This window comes from Eucyclogobius newberryi, unplaced genomic scaffold (genome assembly GCF_026437365.1).
Source record: "Eucyclogobius newberryi isolate DKJ021-1_F unplaced genomic scaffold, fEucNew1.0.hap1 SCAF_20, whole genome shotgun sequence".
Lineage (NCBI taxonomy): Eukaryota > Metazoa > Chordata > Actinopteri > Gobiiformes > Gobiidae > Eucyclogobius > Eucyclogobius newberryi.
Genome location: NW_027315835.1, coordinates 21,352,516 through 21,379,346, shown reverse-complemented (window position 1 = coordinate 21,379,346; position 26,831 = coordinate 21,352,516). Strand labels below are relative to the sequence as shown.

At 41.6% G+C, this 26,831-nt stretch overlaps 1 protein-coding gene across 1 annotated transcript; it reads left to right on the top strand.

Annotated features, from left to right (window-relative positions):
• Positions 1-11,939: 11,939 nt before the first annotated feature.
• Positions 11,940-26,301, top strand: csnk1e (casein kinase 1, epsilon). Its single transcript, XM_072456920.1, has 11 exons — positions 11,940-12,178; positions 14,054-14,153; positions 14,897-15,007; positions 16,799-16,947; positions 18,225-18,453; positions 19,279-19,449; positions 19,913-20,061; positions 20,142-20,340; positions 21,214-21,359; positions 23,610-23,675; positions 24,188-26,301. Exons 2-10 carry the CDS (start codon positions 14,078-14,080, stop codon positions 23,640-23,642), a joined length of 1,263 nt encoding a protein of 420 aa, XP_072313021.1. The 5' UTR covers positions 11,940-12,178; positions 14,054-14,077; the 3' UTR covers positions 23,643-23,675; positions 24,188-26,301.
• Positions 26,302-26,831: the final 530 nt, after the last annotated feature.

Here is a 26,831-nt window from a genome sequence, read left to right as displayed (position 1 = left end):
GAGCGTGTTGGGTTTTAATTGTTGAGTTATATGTTTATTATATTTTCATTTTAGCCTATGCTGTCATCTTCACAATTAGAAAAACAATTTTCAGAAGTCTTATTAGACACCGCAGTTGTCCCACATTAAGTATGTTGCAGAGATTATAAATGGGTCCTAACCACTATTTGCTAAAAGGGTCTATTGTAATTTTATATGCTAACTAACTTGCATTAACTAAATAATTGCTAGCCATGTGAACCAGGTCCCTTTTAAAGGTAACATTATGCTAAATTAACTTGATCAACCCTTTAAAAAAAAACGCATATAGACTCTGGAAGCACTGGGGGCTCCATAATTTAAGTTTGAGTTGACTTTCCACGCTCTATCAGTGCAAAGGAACACAACTCTGGACGGACAAGGGGAGGCAACGTATGACAAGGGGGTGGCAACGTATGCGATCACGTGGTTTTGTGACGTCGGTGAATGATTTCTACAGGACAGCCCAGCGTGAAATGGGGATGAGAGAAGGGAAGACATGCAATCACGTGGCTACTTTTTAGCTTGAACCTTTCAGTTCTGCAGTTTTGAACAGAAAATCAATGGACCCGTTAGTATTACTAAACCTTTTAGATCTACGTTTCAGTTTACAATTAAAGGACAAAATGGAAAACTAGAAATGGCAAGAAGCCATCGTGAGTGACGGCGTCCAGTTGCTATGATCATTGAATGTCAAAAACACGTATGATGAAATCACGCCCGTAATGCCCGGTTGTGTGAAGATATCACATGCATTCAATTCCTGTCCGCTTTGATCCCATGGGCTTTTAAGATAATTAAACATAAACACAGTGGTATGAGTCAGCACAGCGCAAATCTAAAGAATAATGTCTGAAGTCGCAGATGTACAAATACAGTAGGTGGCGGTAATGTAACACTTGGATATCAACCGCCTTAAAACACCAAAGAAGAAGTTGGCTGTCAACCACCATCAAAAGCAACACGTCAACAACATCAACAGTCTGTGTGTGATGGTGGTGGACCCACAGTGGTGAAAGTGACACACTCTGCACTGTAAAACTAATAGGGAAACTTTTAATACTGCATACACTGCATATGCTACAATTACTAGAATTACAAATTAGTTCTCGTAATTGTAACTACTTTGTAGTTCTAATACTTCCATGTGCCATGATCAATGCATGACAAAAGCGCTAATTGGCTCGAGTCATTCCATGGACGAGTCTTTGTTCTCCATGGAATACGATGAGTCTTTGTTCTTGCCTGGTTTCTTATTATTATTCTTGTTAGGCCCGAGCGCCACAAGCTGGCGAGAGGCCTATTAATCTCGTAAGGCCGTGCAAAGCACGGCTGCGAAAGTGCGCACATAGTGCGCACGAAATCGAGCGCAAAGCGCTCGCCCACTTCCAAACACTCACTAACGCACTCCTCCACTCATGCACGCCCCGTGCATACTAATTAGTAGTAGGAAAATGGAACATTACCGTTGTAAACGGGCGAAGCCCGTGCAAAAGTGCGCACTAAACGAGCACTTTACATTGAAAGCACTCATTTGCGCTAAGTAGCTCACGAATACGTTCCCCATCTCTTGCATGTTCCGTGCATATAAGCATGTAATGCAAAAATTGAAAATTATTACTGTATAGAGTGCCAAAAACACAAAGTGGGCGGAGCCCACTCAAAATTAACGAAAGTACCCGTCAGTGACCAGGGACCCACACCATGAGGTAGGAAAGCGCGAGCGCTTTCCGAAAATGTATAGTTTATGATATTTGAAAAATGGGAAACATTGTTTTCGCATCGGAATATTTAGGCCCGAGCCCCAGCAGGGCGGAGGGCCTATTGCTCCCGCAACGCTGCCGAAGGCAGCGTTGCAACTGTCTGACCAAACATGCGGGCTGCGCCCGCATGTTTGGTACCCCGTCGCCCCTGGCAAGTACAGTGAACTAGCCCATGCCGAAGGCATGGATCATGCATACTTACTCCTGCTATGACAGAAATAGTCAGCAATGAGTGAATGGGCGTAGCCCATTCACTCATTGTTGACAACAGCAGCGCGAAGCGCTGCATTCCTCCAAAAACCCTCCTGGCATCGTCCCGTACGCGAAAATCCATGCCGCAGGCATGGGTCATGCTTGTATCTGCTCAAATCAATGGAAGTCTATGGGGAGTGGGCGGGGCATCCCGACGGAATAGGGAGTGACGAGCGCGTAAGCGCTCGTAATGATGATTCCACCCCATGACGGCATCGGGAAGGCTTAGAGCTTTCAAACGATGTATCATTTGTTGTTATAGTGGAAACGGCTATATTGTTTTTGCTAAAAATATTATTAGGCCCGAGCGCCACAAGCTGGCGAGAGGCCTATTAATCTCGTAAGGCCGTGCGAAGCACGGCTGCGAAAGTGCGCACGTAGTGCGCACGAAATCGAGCGCGAAGCGCTCGCCCACTTCCAAACACTCACTAACGCACTCCTCCACTCATGCACGCCCCGTGCATACTAATTAGTAGTAGGAAAATGGAACATTACCGTTGTAAACGGGCGAAGCCCGTGCAAAAGTGCGCACTAAACGAGCACTCTACATTGAGATGACGACCGCGAAGCGGTCGTCATCCCCATATAAAGCACTCATTTGCGCTAAGTAGCTCACGAATACGTTCCCCATCTCTTGCATGTTCCGTTCATATAAACATGTAATGCAAAAATTGAACATTATTACTGTATAGAGGGCCAAAAACACAAAGTGGGCGGAGCCCACTCAAAATTAACGAAAGTACCCGTCAGTGACCAGGGACCCACACCATGAGGTAGGAAAGCGCGAGCGCTTTCCGAAAATGTATAGTTTATGATATTTGAAAAATGGGAAACATTGTTTTCGCATCGGAATATTATTCTTTCTTCTTCTCGGGACCAACCCCCCTATTTTTCACCCAGTGAACATTGACGAAAAGTCACAAAAATGTTCACACCTCTAAAAATCGTGCCTCTCTACATTCTGGCTATTTCCCTTTTCTAAAACAAAAAAAACTGGCGCGTCAGCGCCCCCAAATGTACCAAAAATGCATTGAGAGATGGGAAATGACCCAAAAAAAATCTGATCGTAGAATCATGAAATTTGGCGCCGAGGTAGATGGTGACAAGAGAAGTAAAAAATATTATTACGGCAACGCCGTCCACCCAACCAAATGTCGGCCATATTGGTTCAAAAATGGCTAAACATGACTTCGGAGTTTTTCCAAACGTCGTACTTTTACGAACTCCTCCCAGGGCGTTGGCTCTAAAAAGCTGAAATTTGGTGAAAATTTTACTGAGGAGTGGGACATCAAAAGTTATCCAAATTACATTGATACCTGTCACGGTCTCTGTGCGGCAAAGCCGCAAACTGTAGCTAGAATTTCAGAAATCTCCCTTATTTAAAATTTCTGCCGTTTGCGCAGATAAAGTCCGAATTGCGTCAAATTAGAATCAGTTGTTAAACTCTTTGCCCTAAACCTACTTGAAGTGAAATAAATTCATTTGGCGCCACAGCGCCCCCTACAGATTTTATATGGAGGTTAAATGTTTAGTTTTGCGAAATTATATGAAATTTGACACACAACTCAATTTTGGCAACCGCATCAAAAAAGTCAATGAGACCCATGTCATAATTGTTATGGCGTTGCCGTAACGATGACCGAAACCTTTCATGTTATTCCAATGGGGAAATCGCCAGAACATGTTTACACTTTAGACTTTCACAAACTCCTCCCAGGGCGTTAGACATATTAACCTGAAATTTGGTGAGACTCATCTTCAGGACCATCAAAAGTTATCCACATTTTCATTCAAAGAGTTACGGTGTCTGTGCGGCAAAGCCGCACATTTTGCCAAGAATTCAAAATAAAATTGCTTTTTGATGGTAAAACAAAGGGGAGAAGATGTGACAGCGTCACAGATTCAGCAGTAGGCGTAATGAAAGGACAATTGGGGCGCGTTAGCGCCCCCTCCTCTTGCGGCGTGGCGGCGGTGTGGCGAGGGCCGATCATTGCCGCTTGCGGCTATATTTATTATTTTTCTTGTTCTTCATCGCTTTGAACTCTAATTTGACCCCCTGAACATGCTCAAAAACTCACCAAACTTTGCCCAAAATTCAGAATCGGCGAAAAATTTTGTTTTTTCTGGGCCATTTTTTTTTTCCTAAAAAAATTGCGCGACAGCGCCACCGACAAAAGTCAAAAATACATTGCGCCTATGGGAGACGCCCCGAGGTCAACTTTGTCGTAGAGCTACGAAATTCGGAACACGCATTCCTCTTGTGAGGACAAAAAAAAATATTATTGTGGCCACGCCCCCAGACTTACCTTATGGCCGCCATCTTCCTTTGAAAATGAAAACACGCTGTGTTAGCCATTTTGTTCACGTCAAACTTTGACGAACTCCTCCTAGGGCGTTTTGCCCACCGACTTCAAAATCGGCGTACGTCCTCTGGACAAGTGGGGGATCTAAAGTTATCCAATTTTTTGAGATACCTCTTACGGTCTGTGTGCGGCGCAGCCGCAAAGTTGGACAACTTATTTTGGGATATTGCAGATCTAAAAATTGTTCCCATTTGATCAAAACAAGTCCGATTAGGACCAAATTTGAATCAGTTGTTCAACTTTCTAGTTTGAACCAGTTTATGATGACAAAATTGAAATGGGCGCGATAGCGCCCCCTACAGAGTGACCTTTAAATTAACATTGAAGGTCAAAAATTTGTTTTACCAAAATTTTCTAAACTTCACCCAAAATTCTATTTTGGCGTCCCGATCAAAAAAGCCAATCAGACAAATGCCTTAATTTTTACGGCGTAGTCGTAGCGATGACATAAACCTCCCATGTTATCCCTATGGGAAAACCGCTAAATCTCTCGAATATCCACATTTTTCTGTTTCACACTTTAACGAACTCCTCCTAGTGCGTTTTGCCCACCGACCTCAAAATCGGTGTACGTCCTCTAGACAAGTGGGGTATCTAAAGTTATCCAAATTTTAAGGATAGCTTTTACGGTCTCTGTGCGACAGAGCCGCAAACGTTTCCCAGAATTCTGACTATTTGGCCTTCAGAGTGGCCTATACACAATAGTTTTTCCAAATGACATGATATTTTGAACAAAATTCTAATTTGCCATCCTGATCATAAAAGTATGAGAGCCAAAGTCATATTTTGTACGACGTAACCGTAGCGATGACAGAAACATCCCATGTTATCCTTATGGGAAAATCGTAGAATCGCTCAAATCACCACATTTTTACGCTTCACACTTTAACGAACTCCTCCTAGGGCGATTGCCCGATCAAGTTCATATTTGGAGAATATCATCTACACAAGCGGGGCATCAAAACTTATCCATATTTTGATTCTAAGTGCTACGGTCTCTGTGTGGCCGACCCGCAAATATATGTCAGAAATGGGAAAACAGCGAAATCTCTGAAATGTTCACATTTACGCTTCACACTTTAACAAACTCCTCTAAGGGCAATAGCTCGATCAAGCTTATATTTGGGGAAAATCATCTACACAAGCGGAGCATCAAAAGTTATCCATATTTTTATTCCAAGTGTCACGGTCTCTGTGCGGCGGACCCGCACATTTGACTGACACTTGTGTTCATTTACACTGGATTGGCCATGTCAATTGTGTCGCCGTCTGTCAAGTTCTTTTTTAATTCAACACAATAAGGGCGCCATCTTTATCAAGTCGAAAGCGCAGAGTCGGAAGGGCGGCGGCCCGCGAGGGCCGTTGGATGCCGCTTGCGGCTTTAATATTCTTTCTTTCTTCTCGGGACCAACCCCCCTATTTTTCACCCAGTGAACATTGACGAAAAGTCACAAAAATTTGCACACCTCTAAAAATCGTGCCTCTCTACATTCTGGCTCTTTCCCTTTTCTAAAATAAAAAATGTGCGCGTCAGCGCCCCCAAATGTACCAAAAATGCATTGAGAGATGGGAAATGACCCAAAAAAAATCTGATCGTAGAATCATGAAATTTGGCGCAGAGGTAGATGGTGACAAGAGAAGTAAAAAATATTACTACGGCAACGCCGTCCGCCCAACCAAATGTCGGCCATATTGCTTCAAAAATGGCTAAACATGACTTCGGAGTTTTTCCAAACGTCGTACTTTTACGAACTCCTCCCAGGGCGTTGGCTCTAAAAAGCTGAAATTTGGTGAAAATGCTACTGAGGAGTGGGACATCAAAATTTATTCAAATTACATTGATACCTGTCACGGTCTCTGAGCGGCGAAGCCGCAAACTGTAGCAATAATTTCAGAAATCTCCCAAATTTTACATTTCTGCTGTTAGCGCAGATAAAGTCCGAATTGCGTCAAATTAGAATCAGTTGTTAAACTCTTTGCCCTAAACCTACTTGAAGTGAAATAAATTAATTTGGAGCCACAGCGCCCCCTACAGATTTTATATGGAGGTTAAATGTTTAGTTTTGCGAAATTATATGAAATTTGACACACAACTCAATTTTGGCATCCCCATCAAAAAAGTCAATGAGACCCATGTCATAATTGTTATGGCTTTGCCGTAGCGATGACCAAAACCTTCCATGTTATTCCAATGGGGAAATCGCCAGAACAAGTTTACACTTTAGACTTTCACAAACTCCTCCCCCTCAGGGCGTTAGCCCTATTAACCTGAAATTTGGTGAGACTCATCTTCAGGGGTGGACCATCAAAAGTTATCCACATTTTTATTCAAAAAGTTACGGTGTCTGTGCGGCAAAGCCGCACATTTTGCCAAGAATTCAAAATAAAATTGCTTTTTGACGGTAAAACAAAGGGGAGAAGATGTGACAGCGTCACAGATTCAGCAGTAGGCGTACTAAAAGGACAATTGGGGCGCGTTAGCGCCTCCTCCTCTTGCGGCGTGGCGGCGGCGTGGCGAGGGCCGATCATTGCCGCTTGCGGCTATATTTATTATTATTATTATTAATGGTCATTTTGCCACAACTCGGGCATTTTTGACCCCCTGAAAATTGATGAAAGTCACACATGGGGACATAGACGCGATCAACTCGGCCCAAACTCCAATAAAATGGAGCTTGCGAGAACGACTGTCGCAATAGTGCAAACTAGTTCAAAAAAGAAAAAAGATGAAACTCTTCATTTTTGGCCTAGGCACATGAGACTTGGGACAGTGATAGAGCTACCTTTGACGAGTAAAACACACCTGGCAGCATCACTGTACGATAAACAGGAAGTCAGTCATGTGGAATCAAAGTGGCGCCGCCAATCGTACTTGTCCTAGGTTTTTTGTCCGATCGAGCTCAAAACAACACTTTTTGCATCTAAAGACATTGAAATGTAATATATATTCAAAACATTTTTGATATTCCTCACGGTCTCCGCTTAACACGCCCTAAAAAAAGGCTTGATTTCCTGTTTTTTCAAGGACAAGTCACGCCCAATGGAATTGATCTAGGAATTGAGCTCATATTTCTCTCACTAATGTGTTTTTATGGTCTGATTGGAAAAAATTAATACGCATGTAAAAATATTACTCTATAGCGCCCCCTACCCATTGTGTGAAAAACTCAACATTGTCTGATTTGTTTGAAACTCATGGGTTGTATTCTCTTCGAGACGCCATAAAAAAAAAGTGCATTACAGATATTGTGTCGTTTCACAATTGGCCAGCAGGGGCGCAATTAATCCCTTCACTTCCTCTTCCACTTTTATTTTGATGGTGGTCTTAGCATTAGCGTTAGCATCAGCATTAGCGGCGGGTCTCTGTTGCTAGGTGACGGAGGTACAGGGAGGAGGGGGTTTAAAGAATACCTAAAGAATAAATCTTAAAGAATAAAGTCTAAGAGAATGCAGTGTAGGGTCAATCGCGACGCTAGGCGGTTGAAGGTGACCCGGTCTGGGAGAGACGGGAGATGGCGGAGGAGAGTGGATCGGTGGTCGAAGACGTTCTGGACGGCGTGGAGGAGCAGCCTTTTCTGGCTGCACGTGCCCGGAAACGTAAAAAGTCCCTTAGCTCGTCCGAGGGTTCTGGGAATGAGCAGCAGGATGAGGCTGAAGCTATTGATATCCGGGGTGAGAGCAGAGACTGTAAGGTGATCATAAAGCTTGCACAGGATAGTGCATCCTTTAAGGAGTGGAATTCAGTGGCATTGTCAAAGAGCCTAACTGTAGCTGTGGGAGTGATCAAGAGTGCGAGTGTCCTTAGAGATGGCTCGCTGCTGGTCGTGTGCAAGGACGCGGCTCAGCAACGGAAGGCGATTGGAACTAAACGTCTGGGTGGAAAGGACATTCTTGTGTCTGATGCTGAAAGAAACACGGTCAGAGGAGTTATCGTAGGTGTCCCTACGGCGACGTCTGTGGTTGAAGTTAAGGAGAATTTGACTGGAGCTACGGTGGTGGACGCTAGGCGGTTGAAGGTGACCCGGTCTGGGGTAAGATGTGACAGCTTGTCGGTAATGGTAACACTTGAAGGGAGGTGCCTGCCTAATAAGGTGTTCATTGGGTTCATGTGCCATGATGTTAGGCCATATGTTCCACCGCCCCTGCGTTGCTTTAAGTGCCAGCGCTTTGGGCATATTGCAGCGGTCTGTAGAGGGAGGCAAAGATGTGGTAAATGTGCAGGAGATCACGAGTATGGGAAGTGTGACGTGGGAACAAAACTGAAGTGCTGTAACTGTGGGGAAGAACATAGCTCTGCCTACGGGGGATGCAGGTTTAGCAAAAGAGCTGCTGAGGTGCATAAAATAAAGGTCTCTCAAGGTATAGCCTATGCAGATGCAGTCAAGAAAGTTTCAAGTAATGAGTTTAGAGTAAATACAGAGAGAGGAGCCAGCGCTGCTCCCAGCCAGGGCGAAACGAGAAAGGCCAGCGTGGCTCCCAAGAAGTGTGAAGGTTTCAAGAGTGGAGGTCCCAAGTGTGCAGGTTCCAGAATTAATGAGAATACCCTGGTTGTGGATAGAGAGGATTTTGTACTCTTTATGGTGGATGTTGTAAACTGTGCTGCTCAGACTCAAAGCAGAACTGAAAGGATCAGGATCATTGCTAAAGCTGCAGGGAGATTCCTTGGAACAAAGGAGATTGATTGGGCAGATATAGAAAACAGGCTAAAGGCGCTAAATGGGAGTCGGAGTGATGGGGGTCTGCTTTTGGGGAGTCAGGGTGATCAGAGTGACGAGATGGGGGTGAGGGTGGTCTCCTGTCCTCGTCCAGTCTCGTAGACGCACGGCTACCAAGCAGCGACATCAGTGGAAATATTAAAGCCTATAGAATGAAGCCTAAAGAATAAAGCTGTACGGTGGAAGCACCGAACGTCAAAGAAGGAGAGGAAGATGAAGAAGAGTCTCCCTGGAATAAAGCCGGTTGTTGTCTCTGAAACAACAACAACTATTCTAGTCACAAAGACATATCATGACCTCATGGGCTTTGTAACACCAAAGCAATGGAAGGAGTACTTTTACGGACTACGACAGTCTGAGGACTACGAAAAGTCTGAGGAATAAAGTCTGGCGGTAATGCAACAATTGGATGCCAACCGCCATAAAACAACAACAACAACAACAACAAAGCACTGGAAGTCAAGGCACTGGAAGAAGAACTTTTAGGACTACGACAAAGTCTAAGGAATAAAGTCTGGCGGTAATGCAACACTCGGATGTCAACCGTCATAAAACAACAACAACAACAACAACAACGGAAAAGTCTGAGGAATAAAGTCTGGCGGTAATGCAACACTCGGATGCCAACCGCCATAAAACAACAACAACAACAACAACAACAACAACAACAAAACACCGATGCCAACAGGGAGATGGCGGAGGAGAGTGGATCGGTGGTCGAAGACGTTCTGGACGGCGTGGAGGAGCAGCCTTTTCTGGCTGCACGTGCCCGGAAACGTAAAAAGTCCCTTAGCTCGTCCGAGGGTTCTGGGAATGAGCAGCAGGATGAGGCTGAAGCTATTGATGTCCGGGGTGAGAGCAGAGACTGTAAGGTGATCATAAAGCTTGCACAGGATAGTGCATCCTTTAAGGAGTGGAATTCAGTGGCATTGTCAAAGAGCCTAACTGTAGCTGTGGGAGTGATCAAGAGTGCGAGTGTCCTTAGAGATGGCTCGCTGCTGGTCGTGTGCAAGGACGCGGCTCAGCAACGGAAGGCGATTGGAACTAAACGTCTGGGTGGAAAGGACATTCTTGTGTCTGATGCTGAAAGAAACACGGTCAGAGGAGTTATCGTAGGTGTCCCTACGGCGACGTCTGTGGTTGAAGTTAAGGAGAATTTGACTGGAGCTAAGGTGGTGGACGCTAGGCAGTTGAAGGTGACCCGGTCTGGGGTAAGATGTGACAGCCTGTCGGTAATGGTAACACTTGAAGGGAGGTGCCTGCCTAGTAAGGTGTTCATTGGGTTCATGTGCCATGACGTTAGGCCATACGTTCCATCGCCCCTGCGTTGCTTTAAGTGCCAGCGCTTTGGGCATATTGCAGCGGTCTGTAGAGGGAGGCAAAGATGTGGTAAATGTGCAGGAGATCACGAGTATGGGAAGTGTGACGTGGGAGCAAAACTGAAGTGCTGTAACTGTGGGGAAGAACATAGCTCTGCCTACGGGGGATGCAGGTTTAGCAAAAGAGCTGCTGAGGTGCATAAAATAAAGGTCTCTCAAGGTATATCCTATGCAGATGCAGTCAAGAAAGTTTCAAGTAACGAGTTTAGAGTAAATACAGAGAGAGGAGCCAGTGCTGCTCCCAGCCAGGGCGAAATGAGAAAGGCCAGCGTGGCTCCCAAGAAGTGTGAAGGTTTCAAGAGTGGAGGTCCCAAGTGTGCAGGTTCCAGAATTAATGAGAATACCCTGGTTGTGGATAGAGAGGATTTTGTACTCTTATGGTGGATGTTGTAAACTGTGCTCCTCAGACTCAAAGCAGAACTGAAAGGATCAGGATCATTGCTAAAGCTGCAGGGAGATTCCTTGGAACAAAGGAGCTTGATTGGGCAGATATAGAAAACAGGCTAAAGGCGCTAAATGGGAGTCGGAGTGATGGGGGTCTGCTTTTGGGGAGTCAGAGTGATCAGAGTGACGAGATGGGGGTGGGGGTGGTCTCCTGTCCTCGCCCAGTCTCGTAGACGCACGGCTACCAAGCAGCGACATCAGTGGAAATATTAAAGCCTATGGAATGAAGCCTAAAGAATAAAGCTGTACGGTGGAAGCACCGAACGTCAAAGAAGGAGAGGAAGATGAAGAAGAGTCTCCCTGGAATAAAGCCGGTTGTTGTCTGAAACAACAACAACTATTCTAGTCACAAAGACATATCATGACCTCATGGGCTTTGTAACACCAAAGCAATGGAAGGAGTACTTTTACGGACTACGACAGAGTCTGAGGACTACGACAAAGTCTGAGGAATAAAGTCTGGCGGTAATGCAACACTTGGATGCCAACCGCCATAAAACAACAACAACAACAACAACAACAACAACAACAACAACCGTAGTCGAGTCTGAGGTAATGCAACAATTGGATGCCAACCGCCATAAAACAACAACAACGGTCGCGCGGGTGGCAAGAGTTAAAAGTATCCCTATCAGTTTACATCAGTACTACTAGGGAAACGTTTAACTTATCATTCTGAAAAAACTACACCGCATACATTACAATTGCTAGAATTACAACATCGTTTTACTTATGTATCTTCTTTAAATAGTTGTTTTATTGCAATGAAAGGAGAGAAAATCTGCCTACATAAAATAAGAAGAATGAATAATTGAATAAAGAATTGTTCATTATTATTTTTGCTAGTATTGGTCAGCAGATATAGTCCGTCCTCATTCATGTCTGTGCAGCCACGTCAGGAGTCTGCGCACACGAGTCTGCGGATGACATCATCGATACGGTCATTGGTGTAAACGGAGACGGGCCCGGGTTGGGTGGGGGTGTGTACGGTTCGGCGAGAGGAAAAAAAAAGGGAGAAGAAGGACCTCGTTTTGGAGTCAGCTTTCCTCCTTTCCAAAGTCGGATAACCTCTGCTTTGACTGCACCGTGACGGGATTTCTCTGTTCTTTTCGGTTGTTTCGCATCGGGGGGGCGCGTATCTCCAGAGGTTATGAGCCGCCCGGAGCCGCTTCGGCGCGTAACTGTCCAGGGTCCTGAGTGAGACACGGCCGGGGGACCTGGCACCACAAGCCGCCGCGGAGGAGGTGAGTCTCGGCACGCATGTTTGTTTGTTTTTTATTAAGGTTATTCTATATTCTGTCTGTGTTTGTGTGCGTTTTTTGGCTGTGCGCATCGGTGATCCAGCTCAGAGGGCGCGGCTATGTGCATGGATTATTAGCACATTTGGTCAGTCAGGGATGTTCTTTTTATACATTTTTTTTGCACACAGTTTTCCCCATTTCCTGTCTTGTCGCGGTATCTAGGACATGACCGAGGAGAATTATTCTGGCAGCGTTTTTTTTTTTTACAGCAGCAGTAGCACGTTTTGCAATGTAGCCTAGCGCGCGTCTTTAGCATCACTGGTTGTGGACGCAATGGATGCACGGTAAAAGGGCCAACGTGCACATCTTTGCTACATGCACGTTCACGTTACCCCCGCGTGAATGAGCTGAGTGATCAGAGGCGCAATGTCAAACGTGACTACAACGTGCTGCCGGCTGTTGTGGTTCCGTGGAAAACGTGACATGGACGTGTTTTGGTGAGAAAGCTGAAGTGGGGCGCTCATGTGAAAGGGTTTACAAACAAACACGGAGGACAGGATGATCCATTCCCTTTGCAGCGCGGAATATAAATGATGTTATACAACGTTATCAAGACATGTCTGCGTTTGTAGTAAACGTGTGGGTGTGAATCATGTGGATTATGACGTAGTTTGATGGGAGAGTCCCTGTGGAGAATGTTTGTCATAGTTTTACTATGAGTCAAGTTGCAGTTTTAGTTTGATTTTTTTTTAAAATATACATATTGAAAATTACAGGAAGTAGAGCTGAGTTCACCAAAGCAAGTTTGTTTTGTGAATTATGTTCATTAGCAATGGTAAAAAACCTTTTCTGATTCTTCTTCTTCTTTGTTTTTTTTATGGCGGTTGGTATCCAAATGTTACATTACCGCCATCTACTGTAGTTGTTGTTTTTGTTGTTGTTGTTGTTGTTGTTGTTGTTGTGTTACTTTCAATGGTTGGCAGCCAACTGAAAAGGTAAATTTACCGCCACCTACTGTAGTTGTAGGTCTTCAAAGTACGTGTTTTATGCTATACCATTAGAAAAAAGAAAGGAAAAAAGGAGATAGAGAGAGAAACAGAGAGAATGAGGGAGAGAGAGAGTGTAGTAGTTGTTGTTGTTGAGTTATTAACGGAATCCCTCTGTGATGTCATCAACAAGTGACATTTCATCATAAAGGCATAGTCAACATTTACACACAACTGACAAATTCTTCTGACGGTTTGAACTAGAATTGAACTAAATAAGGTGTAAAATGAAGTCTGAAGAATAACGTCTGGCGGTAATGCAACACTTGGATGCCAACCGCCATAGAACAACAACAACAACATAAATAAATATGTTATTATTTGTCATATCATAACTATTGTGTAATTTATATAGATTTTGGCTATTCTTGTTTACAATGTAGTTGCTAGGTAGCCAGGAAGTAAAATTATAGCGTAAATTTATAAGCAATACACTTAATCATGTTTAGTCACTTTCAAGTTCTCACATGCACCATGATTACAACTTTTAGACATTTATTAGACATTTGGTTACCCGTTCTTTAACCAGCAGAAGAAATAAGAAGGCTAAACACAAATAAAAACAAAGATAAAATTATCTCAGAACTACAGTATAAATAAGACTTCTGTGCACCACAAGAGGAAACATGGAAAGCTGACTTACAACCACTCCAGCTTTAAAACACAATACACCAAAGCCTGCAAGCTTTTTAATTCTGTTTTTAAAAGTTAGGCATTTAATAGGCTCAGTTCTCTGCACCAGCTTTGCACCACACTGTCCTTTCCTACACTATTGATCAGCTGTGATTGATGGCAGTCCGCGCATGTCTCTAGCTTGTGTTTACTCTTTCAGTGAAGTTGAAGAGCTCTGGACGCCATGGAGCTGCGAGTGGGAAATAAGTATCGTCTCGGGAGGAAGATAGGCAGCGGCTCGTTCGGAGATATCTATTTGGGTAAGGAATTGAATTACATTTTTGAGTAGTAGCACAATATTAAACACACTAACTGAAAATAATTCCCTCTAGAGGCTAAAAACATTATTTATATTCTGAAAAATGTTTGTCCACATTTTGTAAACTTCTTTAGCTTATTTAAGTAATCTGAAAAGTATGTCTATGTATTGTCAAAATAGAGAAAAAAATTAAAACTAAAGTGATTACATGAACAAAATCAAGTCTTAATAAAATAACAATGTTGTTTTTCCCCAAAAATTAGGCAATCACAGTACATTTTAATGTAGGGCATTTACAATAAAACATTACGTGAAAATAATTATTGTGAGAAGGAACATCTCAACTGACAATTATTTATGGTCATTGACACCAAATGTATTTTTTTACATTACCATTGTCTTAATACATTACTGTTCCACATTTAAGTGACCAGCTTTATGAACTATAAACAGACAAAAAAAAAAGCACTTTGCCTTTAGCTTTACATCTGTGGAGTAAAGGTTGACTCATTTCCTTTATTATGTTTATTTGTATGTTATTTATTTAATTTTTAGGATTATATTGTGACCTGAATATCACAGTTGATAATCTTGACATCCCTATAATGGATTGTAAAACTGTCTGTCAGATGCAAAACCAAAGTGCTACTGCAGTATAGATTCTTACAGATATTGCTATGCCACTAATTCCAGGACATAATTTCTTTCCCCATGCTTTCATTTCTGTTGCTTTCACCACAACAGGCTCTAATATTGCGACTGGTGAAGAAGTGGCCATTAAACTGGAATGCGTCAAGACGAAGCACCCACAGCTCCACATCGAGAGCAAGTTCTACAAGATGATGCAGGGCGGAGGTGAGAGGAGCAGAACTGCAGTAGGTTTACAGCTCCATGACATTCAGGGCTGTGAAGAACTGGGCAGGAATGATTACTCTAAGGCTGGAAAATGATCAAGACTGGTCACTATGATGGCAACAGTTAATCAGACTGTATTTTGATCATTGTTATTTGGACTATACTACTAGACTCTAAAGCACATACCAAAAGACACTTTATAAAAAGACTGTCAAAGAAATAATCAAAATGTCACAGAAATAATACCCAATCTCCGGATTTCCTCAATAATCCTCTTTATTCTGAAATATTCTCTCTCTAGAATCCTTCTGTCACCATATATGAAAATCTCAGTGTGCATTTCAACTGCACTTTGACAGGGCTTCTTCAGTCAAGAGTCAAAGGTCATGGTGGAGTCCTATTAGGAAAGTAAAGTAGTAGTAAAGTGGCTAGCACTCACAGCACGCACGCCACAGCAAGAAGGTCACTGTCTCCTGGGCTGGACTGGGTCAGTGTGTGTGGACTTTGCATGTTTCTCCCTGTGTCACTCCGCTTTCCCCCATCATGCCAACACATGCAGGAAACATCCAGCTAAGGTCCTAACCAAGCCTAGCACAAAGATCTGGAGATGGGTGTCCTGCACTGCATTGTGATACTCACTTGCCCCAGCAGCACTGAAGGATTGGTCACAGAGAATTCATTTTAATAAAAGTATACCTTAACCTTAAAGCTGGGGTATCTGATTTTCTAACCGCAAAAGGAGGAAGTAGGTATTTAAATCTAACTTCTTCCTAGCTCTCACATTCACGGGCATTCACAGCTTTAGAACAGTGAAGCTCAGGTGGACCACACAAGCGCAGCCAGTCAGAACTGTAGTACTGCCCTCAGCTCTCAGCTTACTGCACTTCCTGGTTGATAAGAAATAAAATACATTGTTATTATTAGCTGCAGACAACACGCAGTGGTCTCATTTTGTGACAAATTGCTGCTTTGACAATATACTATTATAGGGAAAAAAACTAATTCCCTAGTTTACGACTATAAAAGTCAGCTTTAACCTTAAAGGCGCAATGGACGATTTTTCGGCGATTTGAGAACGCAGGTGGAAGTGCGCATGCGCACTCCCCCGTGCGGACTGATACAACACACACGTGCATTTGTTTATTAGCGCGACGGATCGCATCGCATCTCTCGTCTCCCGTAGATTTTAGTCTACTTCTGAGTCAGCTCGAACTGTCTTTCTCCGTCTTAATTTTCTCCTGTACACTGAGGGAACTATATTATGATAGATCAATGCGCTTAGACACGCGGAACCGTGCTGCTCTCGGGGGACGAGCCACACGCGGCAGCAGGTGAGCGGTAGGTGCGTTTTATGTTTGATACGTGGCAGGACTAATTGACAGTCCACGCCACGAGGAAATAAGACTAAAATCTGGGCCAAAAAAATTGTCCATTCAACCTTTAACATGCAAGAGATAAAAATATGAATTGTGGTTGACTAATTTACTGATTCTAAAGCTTTAAAGTATGCATACAATTTTGGTTTGAAATTGTACCTGTTTTTATGTTAGCATATGGAGTTAATATTTCTAAAAGGTATAGGAAAGTATGTATGGGTTTCAGCTGTCAAAATATTAGGACTTTTTCCCTTTAAGATATTTAGTTTTAAATTGTTAATCACGCTGACACCGGTCCTAGTTTCTCATCATTATAAAAGCCATAGATCATTTTCAAAATCAGTTGGAAAAAAACATGCGTTGGAATATGTTTTACGGTGTATGTCTTCTGACCAGTTTTCCCAATTGCCCCCAGTGGGAATCCCCTCGATAAAGTGGTGCGGGGCTGAAGGAGACTACAATGTGATGGTGATGGAGCTGCTGGGGCCCAGTCTGGAGGACCTGTTCAACTTCTGCTCTCGCAAGTTCAGCCTCAAGACAGTCCTGCTGCTGGCCGATCAGATGGTGAGGCACAAGAAGACTTATATTATAGTTGTATCAGTTGTATTAGAATTGAGTGTATTCATTTGGTCAAAAGTACTAAACTAGGACTAAACTTGAAACAAAACAGGACTAAACTAAACCAGGGATAAATTAGGGCTTCACCAGCAATAAAAGACCAAAAAATACCGTTATTTAGAGAAAAAATAAGCAAATGTAATAGTTTAACAGCTTATCCATCTTACTTAAATTATTATGGATGTAGGCTCGCTCTTCAAATGCAATTTCTGACATCATATTAAGCTACATTATAATATATATATATATATATATACGGTTAAATCGATTTTTTCTAATCCACAAAGCCTATTTCTTCTCTTTCTCGCTGACACTTTATCCTTTCTCTTACTATTAAAGAGCCTGTACTAGACTTTAACTTCTTCCGGTTAAGGTAAATACATTTGATATTACGCAGTGTATTATAAATGCAGATAATTGAGAATAAACTAGAACAGATTTTGATACATTTATATTTTGTAATAACTAATAAAAAAGCGCATATTTTTTGTCCGGAGACTCCCGGACGGAACTCCCTAACTCGTTAGGACATCGTTACTAACCCTTTTGCCAAATGAACTGTTCCTAAACCCTAATCCTAACCTTAACTTGAACCTATTTGTGGAATAATATACTGTTAAAAACAAACATCTGGCTGTGAAAATGCGAGAAAATGATCCCAGACAGTTGTTTCTGTGTCATGAGCGGGGTAAACAATGTTCCAAACTGATGGTTCAAAATCCAATCCAACTTTATTTGTAAAGCACATTTTATAAACAAGACTGCACATAATAGTGATGTAAGACTAAATTATACTTCACAAAGGCTGTGTTAAGTATAAATGAAACCCAATAATAACACATAAACTAAAACAAATAAAACACAATGAAGACCACACAACTCGGGCTGTGTTAAAACTCAAAGAATAGAGCTCAGATATGTTTTGTTGGACCGTCGTTCAAAGCTTTTGGAATGTAGTGATTGCGTTTTTTTGCTTCCTGTTAAGAGCTGTCGAGTTCTGGACATAACTGTAGCTGTGGGGGAAAAAAGCGCTCCAATAAAAGACGGAGATAAAAAAACGGGCTTTTACAACAGAATTGATTCACTTCTCACAGCTACAGTAAAAGACACAGTTACACACAAGGTTCACTTACAGGCCCCATAAGCACAGTTTATTAATTTCATCAGGAATAGTATTTTGTCCTCGGAATGCTCACGGCCGCTCGCCTTTTCTCTTTCCCTAGATCAGCCGAATTGAGTACATCCACTCCAAGAACTTCATCCACCGCGACGTGAAGCCAGACAACTTCCTCATGGGGCTGGGCAAGAAGGGCAACCTGGTTTACATCATCGACTTCGGTCTGGCCAAAAAGTACCGCGACGCCCGAACGCACCAGCACATCCCCTACCGCGAGAACAAGAACCTGACTGGCACCGCGCGCTACGCCTCCATCAACACCCATCTGGGCATCGGTACGTCACACTCCTGCTCCCTCGCCCGGTCCAGATCGGAGCGCAGGCGTCCGAATGTGCTCACACAATGCTGCAATGTATTAGAAACAACACATGTATGCGTCTTGTTTTTTTATTGTTTGAATGTGTTTTCCTGGTGACATAACTTATAATTAATGCCAAACCACTAGAGGTGGGTTGTATTCAAGTAACACTTTAATGAAATAGTAGACATCATACATTTACTCCTACTTGACTAGTATGTTTGTGTTATTCTTCCCACTGTGAGTAGCTTTATTTGACAATATTCAATTTGAACATGTGTGTTTCTTGCTCCTTTAGGCTTGATTTAGTTTTTCTCATGTGTTTGTCTATCCTTTAAGGAGGTTTAGTAGTTTTTCCTGGCCGTCTAAGGACAGGGGAGCTTGGGACATTTGTCTAAGGACACGGGATGCTGGGACATTGCCAAGTCCCTATGAAAATGGTGTAATTTGTTTTTCGCTGTCGTCCTCCGAGGCAACCGCTGTTGTGATTTGGGGCGTTACAAAAATAAATTGAATTGAATTGAATCCTTTGAAAAGACCAGATTTTATGCGTTATTTAATGTTTTGTCCTCCCAATTACATTAACATCAAATTATAAATCAGATGTTGAGTCCAGACAGTTACTTTTACAGTTTCTTTAGTAAATTATTGGACCACTACTTTGTACTTCCACTTGACTAACACTAACAGTAACGGTACTCTTACTTAAGTACAATGTACAATTTGTCAACCACCTGAAGTACCAGACCCTTGACAGAGAAAATATTAAAACAAACAACAATGTTCTCCTTTGTCTCCTCAGAACAGTCGAGGAGGGACGACCTGGAGTCACTGGGCTATGTTCTGATGTACTTCAACTTGGGCTCTCTGCCCTGGCAAGGACTCAAGGCCGCCACCAAGAGGCAGAAGTATGAACGCATCAGTGAGAAGAAAATGTCCACTCCCATTGAAGTGCTCTGCAAAGGATATCCTTGTGAGTGATTACATAACGATCACAATATGAACCATAGTTCATATTTTGCATTACAGGTCCAATTTGTAGCATTTCTATTTACATTTAAAGTCGATAGGACTGTGGGTCATCTGCTCCCTTGGGACAAATGTAACCTATGTTTTGCAATGTTATTATTTTTGTTTTATAATCTGTTGCTATATCCCTATATTCTATGTGTTTTACCATGAACATATAGAGCCAATTTATCTAATAAACAACAAACTTAAGTTAAAGATATTTTAAAAGTTATCGAAGGATTTCTACAAATTTTGAGTTGACACTGAACCTGACAACCTGAAAAAAAATTGTGATTGTACCGGTCCTTGCGAGGAAAAAGACTGGGCATCGCTGATTTAAAGTGTTCAGATATTGTTGTTGGACATACATGCATATATTGTGTAAAAGTGATATTTGTTCAAACTCTCTTCATTCTATGTTACAGCTGAGTTCTCCACATACCTAAACTTCTGCCGCTCGCTGAGGTTTGACGACAAACCAGACTACTCCTATCTGAGGCAGCTCTTCAGGAACCTCTTCCACCGACAGGGCTTCTCCTACGACTACGTCTTTGACTGGAACATGCTCAAATTTGTGCGTAACCCCAAAACCGCTCCAACTCTTCTGTACTACTGTCTAATTCTAGAAATCCTGATCTTTTCGATGGGTTTCAGGGGGCCAGTAGGACGACAGAGGACGGAGAGAGGGAGAGGAGAGAAGGGAAAGATGGTGAGGAGCGGGCCGGAGGAGGCCAGAGAGGAGGCGGGGGGCGAGTTATGGCCCCTGGTCCTAACCCTTCAGGGGCCAACCGAGCCAGGAACGAGGGCGACGCAGCACCTGCTAATCCAGCCAGCCGGGGGGTCCAGCAGTCAGGTTAGTGCCAGGCTTAAACTGCTAAAAACATTTGTAATTGTGCAGAGATCTACATTGTTATCGGTCAATTTGCACTTTATACATGAGGGCGCAGATAGATAGGTAATGTTTATAAGATATTTAACCGAAACAAAGGTCGAGAATCCTACAAAAGTTGCCTGTGCTTTTAAATGTAGTCGTCTGAATTATCTTTTTAATATCGCTTTTAAATGTGTAATTGTTGTATGATTGTTGTGCTGCTACTTTTTCACTTTTCCCCAGGTCACCCATGAAAAAGGTTTTGATCTTAATGGGTTTATCTGGTTGAATAATGGTTAATAAATCAAATCAATAAAGTAAACCTTCACTTTTAGGCCATTCTTTATCTACTCTTCACATGCAGTATCTACTGATGTGGCGTAGATCTGCTATACAATTGTATACAATTAAGAGGTCATTTCTGAATAAGTATAAATTGAAAAACAGTAATTTAAGCTGGGATTCATAAATCCTTTGGTACAGCAATTGTTTTCTCATGTATTGATTTTTGTACAACATCAAAACAGCTTTTTCAGATGGAAAAGTGAAACAGGGTGGAACCATCAAAGGACAGCCAATCAGCTCTGATCCCAAAGTGTAATAAAGTGTAGTAGATTTTTTAAAATGATGAAAACAGCATGTAGCAGATAGATTTGTGTCCCAAAGTTCTGCTTTTACGATACACTTTCTTGTGGGGAAAACAGAATTTACTTATTTATGACAGAAAAAGTTGGCTAATGCAGCTTTAATTTGCTTTAATAATTGCTTTAAGAATGTATACAGCATTATCATTAGCCTTTCTTGTAACCCTACACATTAATATACACTCTCTGCACGTGTTGCGTGTGCGTGTAGGTAACCGGTCACCTCAGGCGGGCAGAGCAGAGAGAGCCGAGAGGGAGAGGAAGGTGGCCATGAGGCTCCACCGCGGAGCTCCAGCCAACGTGTCCTCGTCTGACCTCACCGCTCGCCTCGACCAATCACGCATCACTGCATCACAGGTACAGGGACTACAAATAAACAATTCAAAAACAGCTACGTTAAAAGTCTGTTACGACGCATGTGTAATAATGTGTTTTTTTATTCGATCATGTTTCTATCAATGGACTATTAAGTATTTTGCTTAGTTTGTTGAAGATAACTTACCAAACTAATTAGACTTCCTAGGATACATTTACAGAGTGGACTCGTTACATATGATTACTGTGTATGATAGTAAGGGTTCATCTCAAAATAGGTTTGATTTTTCGTCTGGAGGGGTTAGTGTTTTTTGTACCTACAGTTAGTTTTTTTGTTGCTTTGAAGCTTCAATACATCGTTGTGGCAGTAATTGTTTTGAAATACTAAAAAACTCTCATGAACGAGCATCAGGCCAACATCCATGACATCAGACACTCATGACTTTGCCTGTTGTGAAATGTAACGCGCATAGCGTTTTACAGCAGCCAATCAGAAACGTTGTTTAAATCACTTCTTGGTTGAGTGAGTTGAGTCTGCATGGTGCTGGTGTAGCGGTTAAATGGGATGTGCCGTAGGGCCCGTGAACCACAAACAAACGTGCCGCAACAGGTGACATTATTTGGAGAGTTCATTGCTTCTACTGATAAACATACCAAAGGATGTTCAGGGACTAGAGGTGAGCAGGGTCTATCAAACTACCATTGTTGTATCAGCGCGTACGTTGTACTGCAGCAAGTGAAATTTCCCGATCGTAAACGACAAGACATTCACAGATGGACAGAATAAATGGAAATCCTCAATCAAATCACTGTCCAATTCTGACATTGGGACAGATCTAATCCAGGACATTATTCTACTTACATTTCCATGGGATTTCACTCTGTAATTGGCAATGTCAAACATGATGATAGTAATTGTCCTTCATCCATCCATCCATCCATCCATGTTCTACCGCTTTATCCGGGGCTGGGGCGCGGGGGCGCAGGGGCAGCAGTCTGAGCAGGGATATGTGTGCTCTCAAAATTGTCTTCAATAGCAGACAATTTTGAGAAATGTGGCTTTGGTTGTCAGTATGTGTATCTGTCCCATGCAGATAGAGAGAAACATGTCAAATTTTTTCATTATCAGGAAAACAGAAATAATATTACAGCAGAGAAAGAGGAGAAGTGCCATGAAAGATGGAAAAACTCCATATGTTTTAACGTTTCTTTTTAAAATAAATTTTATGTGATGCCAGAATTTTTGGGGGTCCAGAGAGAGACTAAAAAATGTAGTCTTTTTCAGCTTCAACCTATTTTGAGATGATCCCTAAAAGTTATACTCATACAATACCAGCATAATTGCAGTAATTGCAGCATGGAGGCAAAAGTAAAGTGGAACGTAATGTGATTTCAGTGGAGAAATTGAGATTTCAATATATTGCAAAATAGGAAAAGATTAAGATTTTTCTGGTTTTGTCAAAGTAAAACCTCTTGTGACACATGTGAGTGATATCAGAGCCTGGTTTAAAGACTTTTACTATTGTGTTTTACATTGTTTGTTTGATTAAAATATTAGGATAGACTAGAAATATTTCAATAAATGTCGACCTGACAATTGCTTTTCATTTTATTTATAGATACAATACATACTTATCCACAAATTGAACTCTTTGTGAAGCTCAAATACCACTTTGAGGCTAGAAAATTGCATTGCTCCATCCTTCATAATAGAGAAGCAATCACTGTATATCACAACATTTGTCAGTTAAATATTGAATGTGGGTGTTTTTGCCATTCTGAAGACATCGATTTTAAAATGTAGTTGATGATTGTTAATCATTGACTGAGGTTCAGGAGCAGGACCACGCCTCAACCTCTTACTCCTCCAGCAACCACGCCTCCACTCTTTAACCACACCTCTAATTACCAAGAGGCCCTATTTATACAGGTCTATCCCAGCATCTCTTGTTGTCTCTGCTCTCTGTCTCTACCCAGCTAACTCTAATTGATCCATCATCGATCCATCATCATTCCATCATCATCATCATCAATAAACATTCTCTCATATTCCATTGTTGTGGCGTGGTCCTTGCTAGTGAAGGGTATATATGCTGTAACTCTAGCCATAGGGTGTATGTATAGTCCCTGGTCAAATAAGCATTAAATGAAAGATAAAAGTGAGAAATGCCAACATCAATCACAGTCTGGGTGTGGCAGTAGGACGCTTGTAAATATTCAGTCAGTGTCAGGTTTCTGTTCACACTTTGTTCAGCTTGATTAAGCCTCTCGTGTGTCTCTGTCCACTCTCAGGTCAGTGTGCCTTTTGAACATCTGGCGAAATGAGACGCTTCTGGCTGGACTGCAGGTCAACAGCAGGTACGGACATGCCCTTAAACACAAGCACACACAGAATGCTCGTGCTTGTGCTACAGAACACATTGCAGAGGATTTTTCCAATCAATTTGAAATGCTCCCTGTAGGTTACAGATGGTCATTTAATTATTATTATGTTTTTACATTATAACACTTTACAAACAACACAAGAAAAGCAACAAGACCAAAGAGAACACCTGACATTAAAATACATTTAAGATAAAAGACAAAAAATAAATAGACTCTAATCATCTATCTAATAATCAAGCATCTAATTAAAACAGGTTGTTTTACTGTTAGCATGCTAAGGTTTTGTTAGCTTTAGCATGACAACAAACTGTACTCGAAAAGTATTTAAAAGCGCTAATAAACTCATTGCTGTGAATAATTAACACGTTATGACGTGTAGGCGATAAAAAGAGGTAAAAATCAGATACAACACCTTTAAGTTCCATATATGTCCATAGTCTGTCTCATTATTGTGATCTTTAATCTGTTTTTCTTTATTGTTGCAGCCGTAGCAGCAGTGAGCGATACAAAACACCCCGGACTTTTTCAAATGGATGAATGAACTTAAACGTGCAAGTGGGGGAGAAAGACGATTGCCGGACCCTTATTTGGGGAGTGTCCACGTACCTGTCCGCCGGCTGCGTCAACCTCAGGAGGAGCCAAAATGGATGCTCGCGGAAAGCAGTCGGACAAAAGACTAAACTTCTGGCTTCAGGAATTGGCTGTTTTTGGGATGCAGCAAATCAAACGTGAAGAAAGGGGACAAAAACACACTCCTTTTCAATCTTATTCATCTGCACATCAATTCTGAAACTCAACTTGCAAAAAAGAGTTAAAAAAAAAATGCACAAAATGGAACTTGCAATTCTGTGGTTTACACTTGATCAAAATGCCATAAATCCGCTGGGGTCCATTCGCTGCATATAGGGATAAATTTCAATGGCTGACTAAACAATAAAAGATAAAAATACAGCGAGAAAATGGTATGACATAAAATGGTATACGAGTGATGATTGCGAAAAAGATTTTTGTCGTCAATGTCTGTCCGTGTTATTGTCCGTGTTCGTTTGGCTTCAGCTTCGCTTCAGGAACAGGTTTAGAGCGCTAACGACAGGAAGCGGGCTGCTGTAACTCATGCGTTGCTGAAATGAATGAGCTGCTATTGTTACACTCATTCTAACAATAAGAGACAGACGTTAGAGCGAGATATTCTCACAGCATCTGCAAATATAGAAGGTATTGTGGGATTGTATGATTAGACAAATAGGGAAAGGGGCAATTGTGATATCGGAGGGTTTTCCCCAGATTAAAGTATTGGTCCGATATAGGTTTTGCTGATATTTGGCGCCAGTAATTTTTCTGCACTGCCCCAGTCCCTGTGTGTTCATGTGTCGTTCCCAGTTTGTCCACAATGCATCAGATTTGTATTTTTAAATAGTAAATGTTGAAAATTAAACAACAATTAGGCAAACAAATATGGTGTTATGTTTGCACAATCATGCAACAAATGATTTTATATCCAAGATAAATACATTTTGTTATTATTTATTTCCCTGAAATTTCCCCATTTGTGGACAATAAAGGCATATCTTATCTTATTTTTTACAAAAGTGAACAGTTAATTTGTGAACTTTATTTAATTTGAAACACATCTCATGTTTTAGAACTTAAAAAAATAAGTACATAAAGCACACTTTACTTATCAGTCAGGCGTTTCCCAAACCAGGAATTGGGTTAGAGTTCCATCTACTGGCAGCAGATGGAATTAACCATGGGGAAATAAATAAAAGCTAGCTTCCTTCGACGAACTGATACAAGCACGGCGGTATAACGAATGTGCTGTGTGGCAGAAATGCTCAGAACGAGTTTATGGACTTAAAAACTGCAAGGAAGATCTCTTAGTTTTACATATGACATCACAAAACTGGAAAATTCTGGGTGGAGTATTTTCTGAGGCTCAGAGAGGAGAGACTTACCAAAACAGAATTTATCAAATAAGTGTGAATGAGGCTACTAGGTATGTTTTTGATGAGGGAAAAATGTTAATAACATTGTCAAAAGCTCAAAATCAATTTGCTTATTATGTGTCCTTTAATATACATTTGTGGGCCATGGATTTTAAAATCTTAATATTGATTTTGACAAATATTTGTTATCGGGACAAAAGATATCGGTACAAAAAAACATCTGTATCGGACCATTGCTAAAGACAATTAAACCTTAGTCCAGATTTAATTGCCAGAAAAGCTATGACGGATGCTGGTAATGGAAATATCCATTGTTACATTTGTATTTTTGTTTATGATTTTGCTATTTTATACATGTGAAATGTAAATAGACACATTTTGGAAAGATTGTTCCTTGAAGATGCTGCTAGAGAGAAGGGTGATTTTGTTTTTTTTTCACCCTTGGACGTGGTGCCGCTTATCCGAGGAGTCTGCCGGAGGAGGGGCAGGCAATGACAGGACGGTTCTTGATGCGTTTGGGAGGGTCAGGATGGAGGGATGTCACTGAGGGAGAGGGGCGATCCGCTGATGTCCTGTACAACATGCTTCATCTTTATTACTATAATTATTTGTGTATATTTTCTCAATCAATAAAATATACACAGCTTACACAAGTCTGACATGATATGAATTAATCAACACCTAATAATGCAAGTTGCTAATGCTGCTAAGTTCAGTTGAAGTTTTGCCAATTGTGTATAAAATAACTTATACAATATTGCAAAATTGTCTCCTTAATTTTCTCCATGGAGACAAGCAGGCGGTCAGACTGCATGTTTTGCAAGGAATTTTTGAGCAATAAAAACACCTCTAAGGTAATATTTAGATCAGTTTACTGTCATGATGTGGATCATTATGAAATGAAATTCCATCTCCATGCTTTTATTTCAAATTGTAACCTGTATATTGTTTCGTATCAAATTCCAATCCAGTTTTAGTTGTACCTAAACAACAAGAGTAAGTTAAATAATAATTTAAAAAACATAATTAACGTATTATTACATGCAAATTGGTTTATAATTAATATCACAATATATTCTTTATAGTAACACTTCATTATAACTGTTAATAGCCTTAAGATAATCCTTTATTGTCCACACATAAGGAAATTTAATAAAAGCGGAGCGTTGCACCGGCTGCCAGC

What these genes read in the sequence shown, in the direction of transcription:
- csnk1e (XM_072456920.1), top strand. Translation starts at nt 14,078, where the DNA reads ATGGAGCTGCGAGTGGGAAATAAGTATCGTCTCGGGAGGAAGATAGGC. An exon ending in GCTCTGCAAAGGATATCCTT is followed by an intron (nt 19,450 to 19,912) that starts GTGAGTGATTAC and finishes TCTATGTTACAG; the next exon opens with CTGAGTTCTCCACATACCTA. An exon ending in ACTGGAACATGCTCAAATTT is followed by an intron (nt 20,062 to 20,141) that starts GTGCGTAACCCC and finishes GATGGGTTTCAG; the next exon opens with GGGGCCAGTAGGACGACAGA.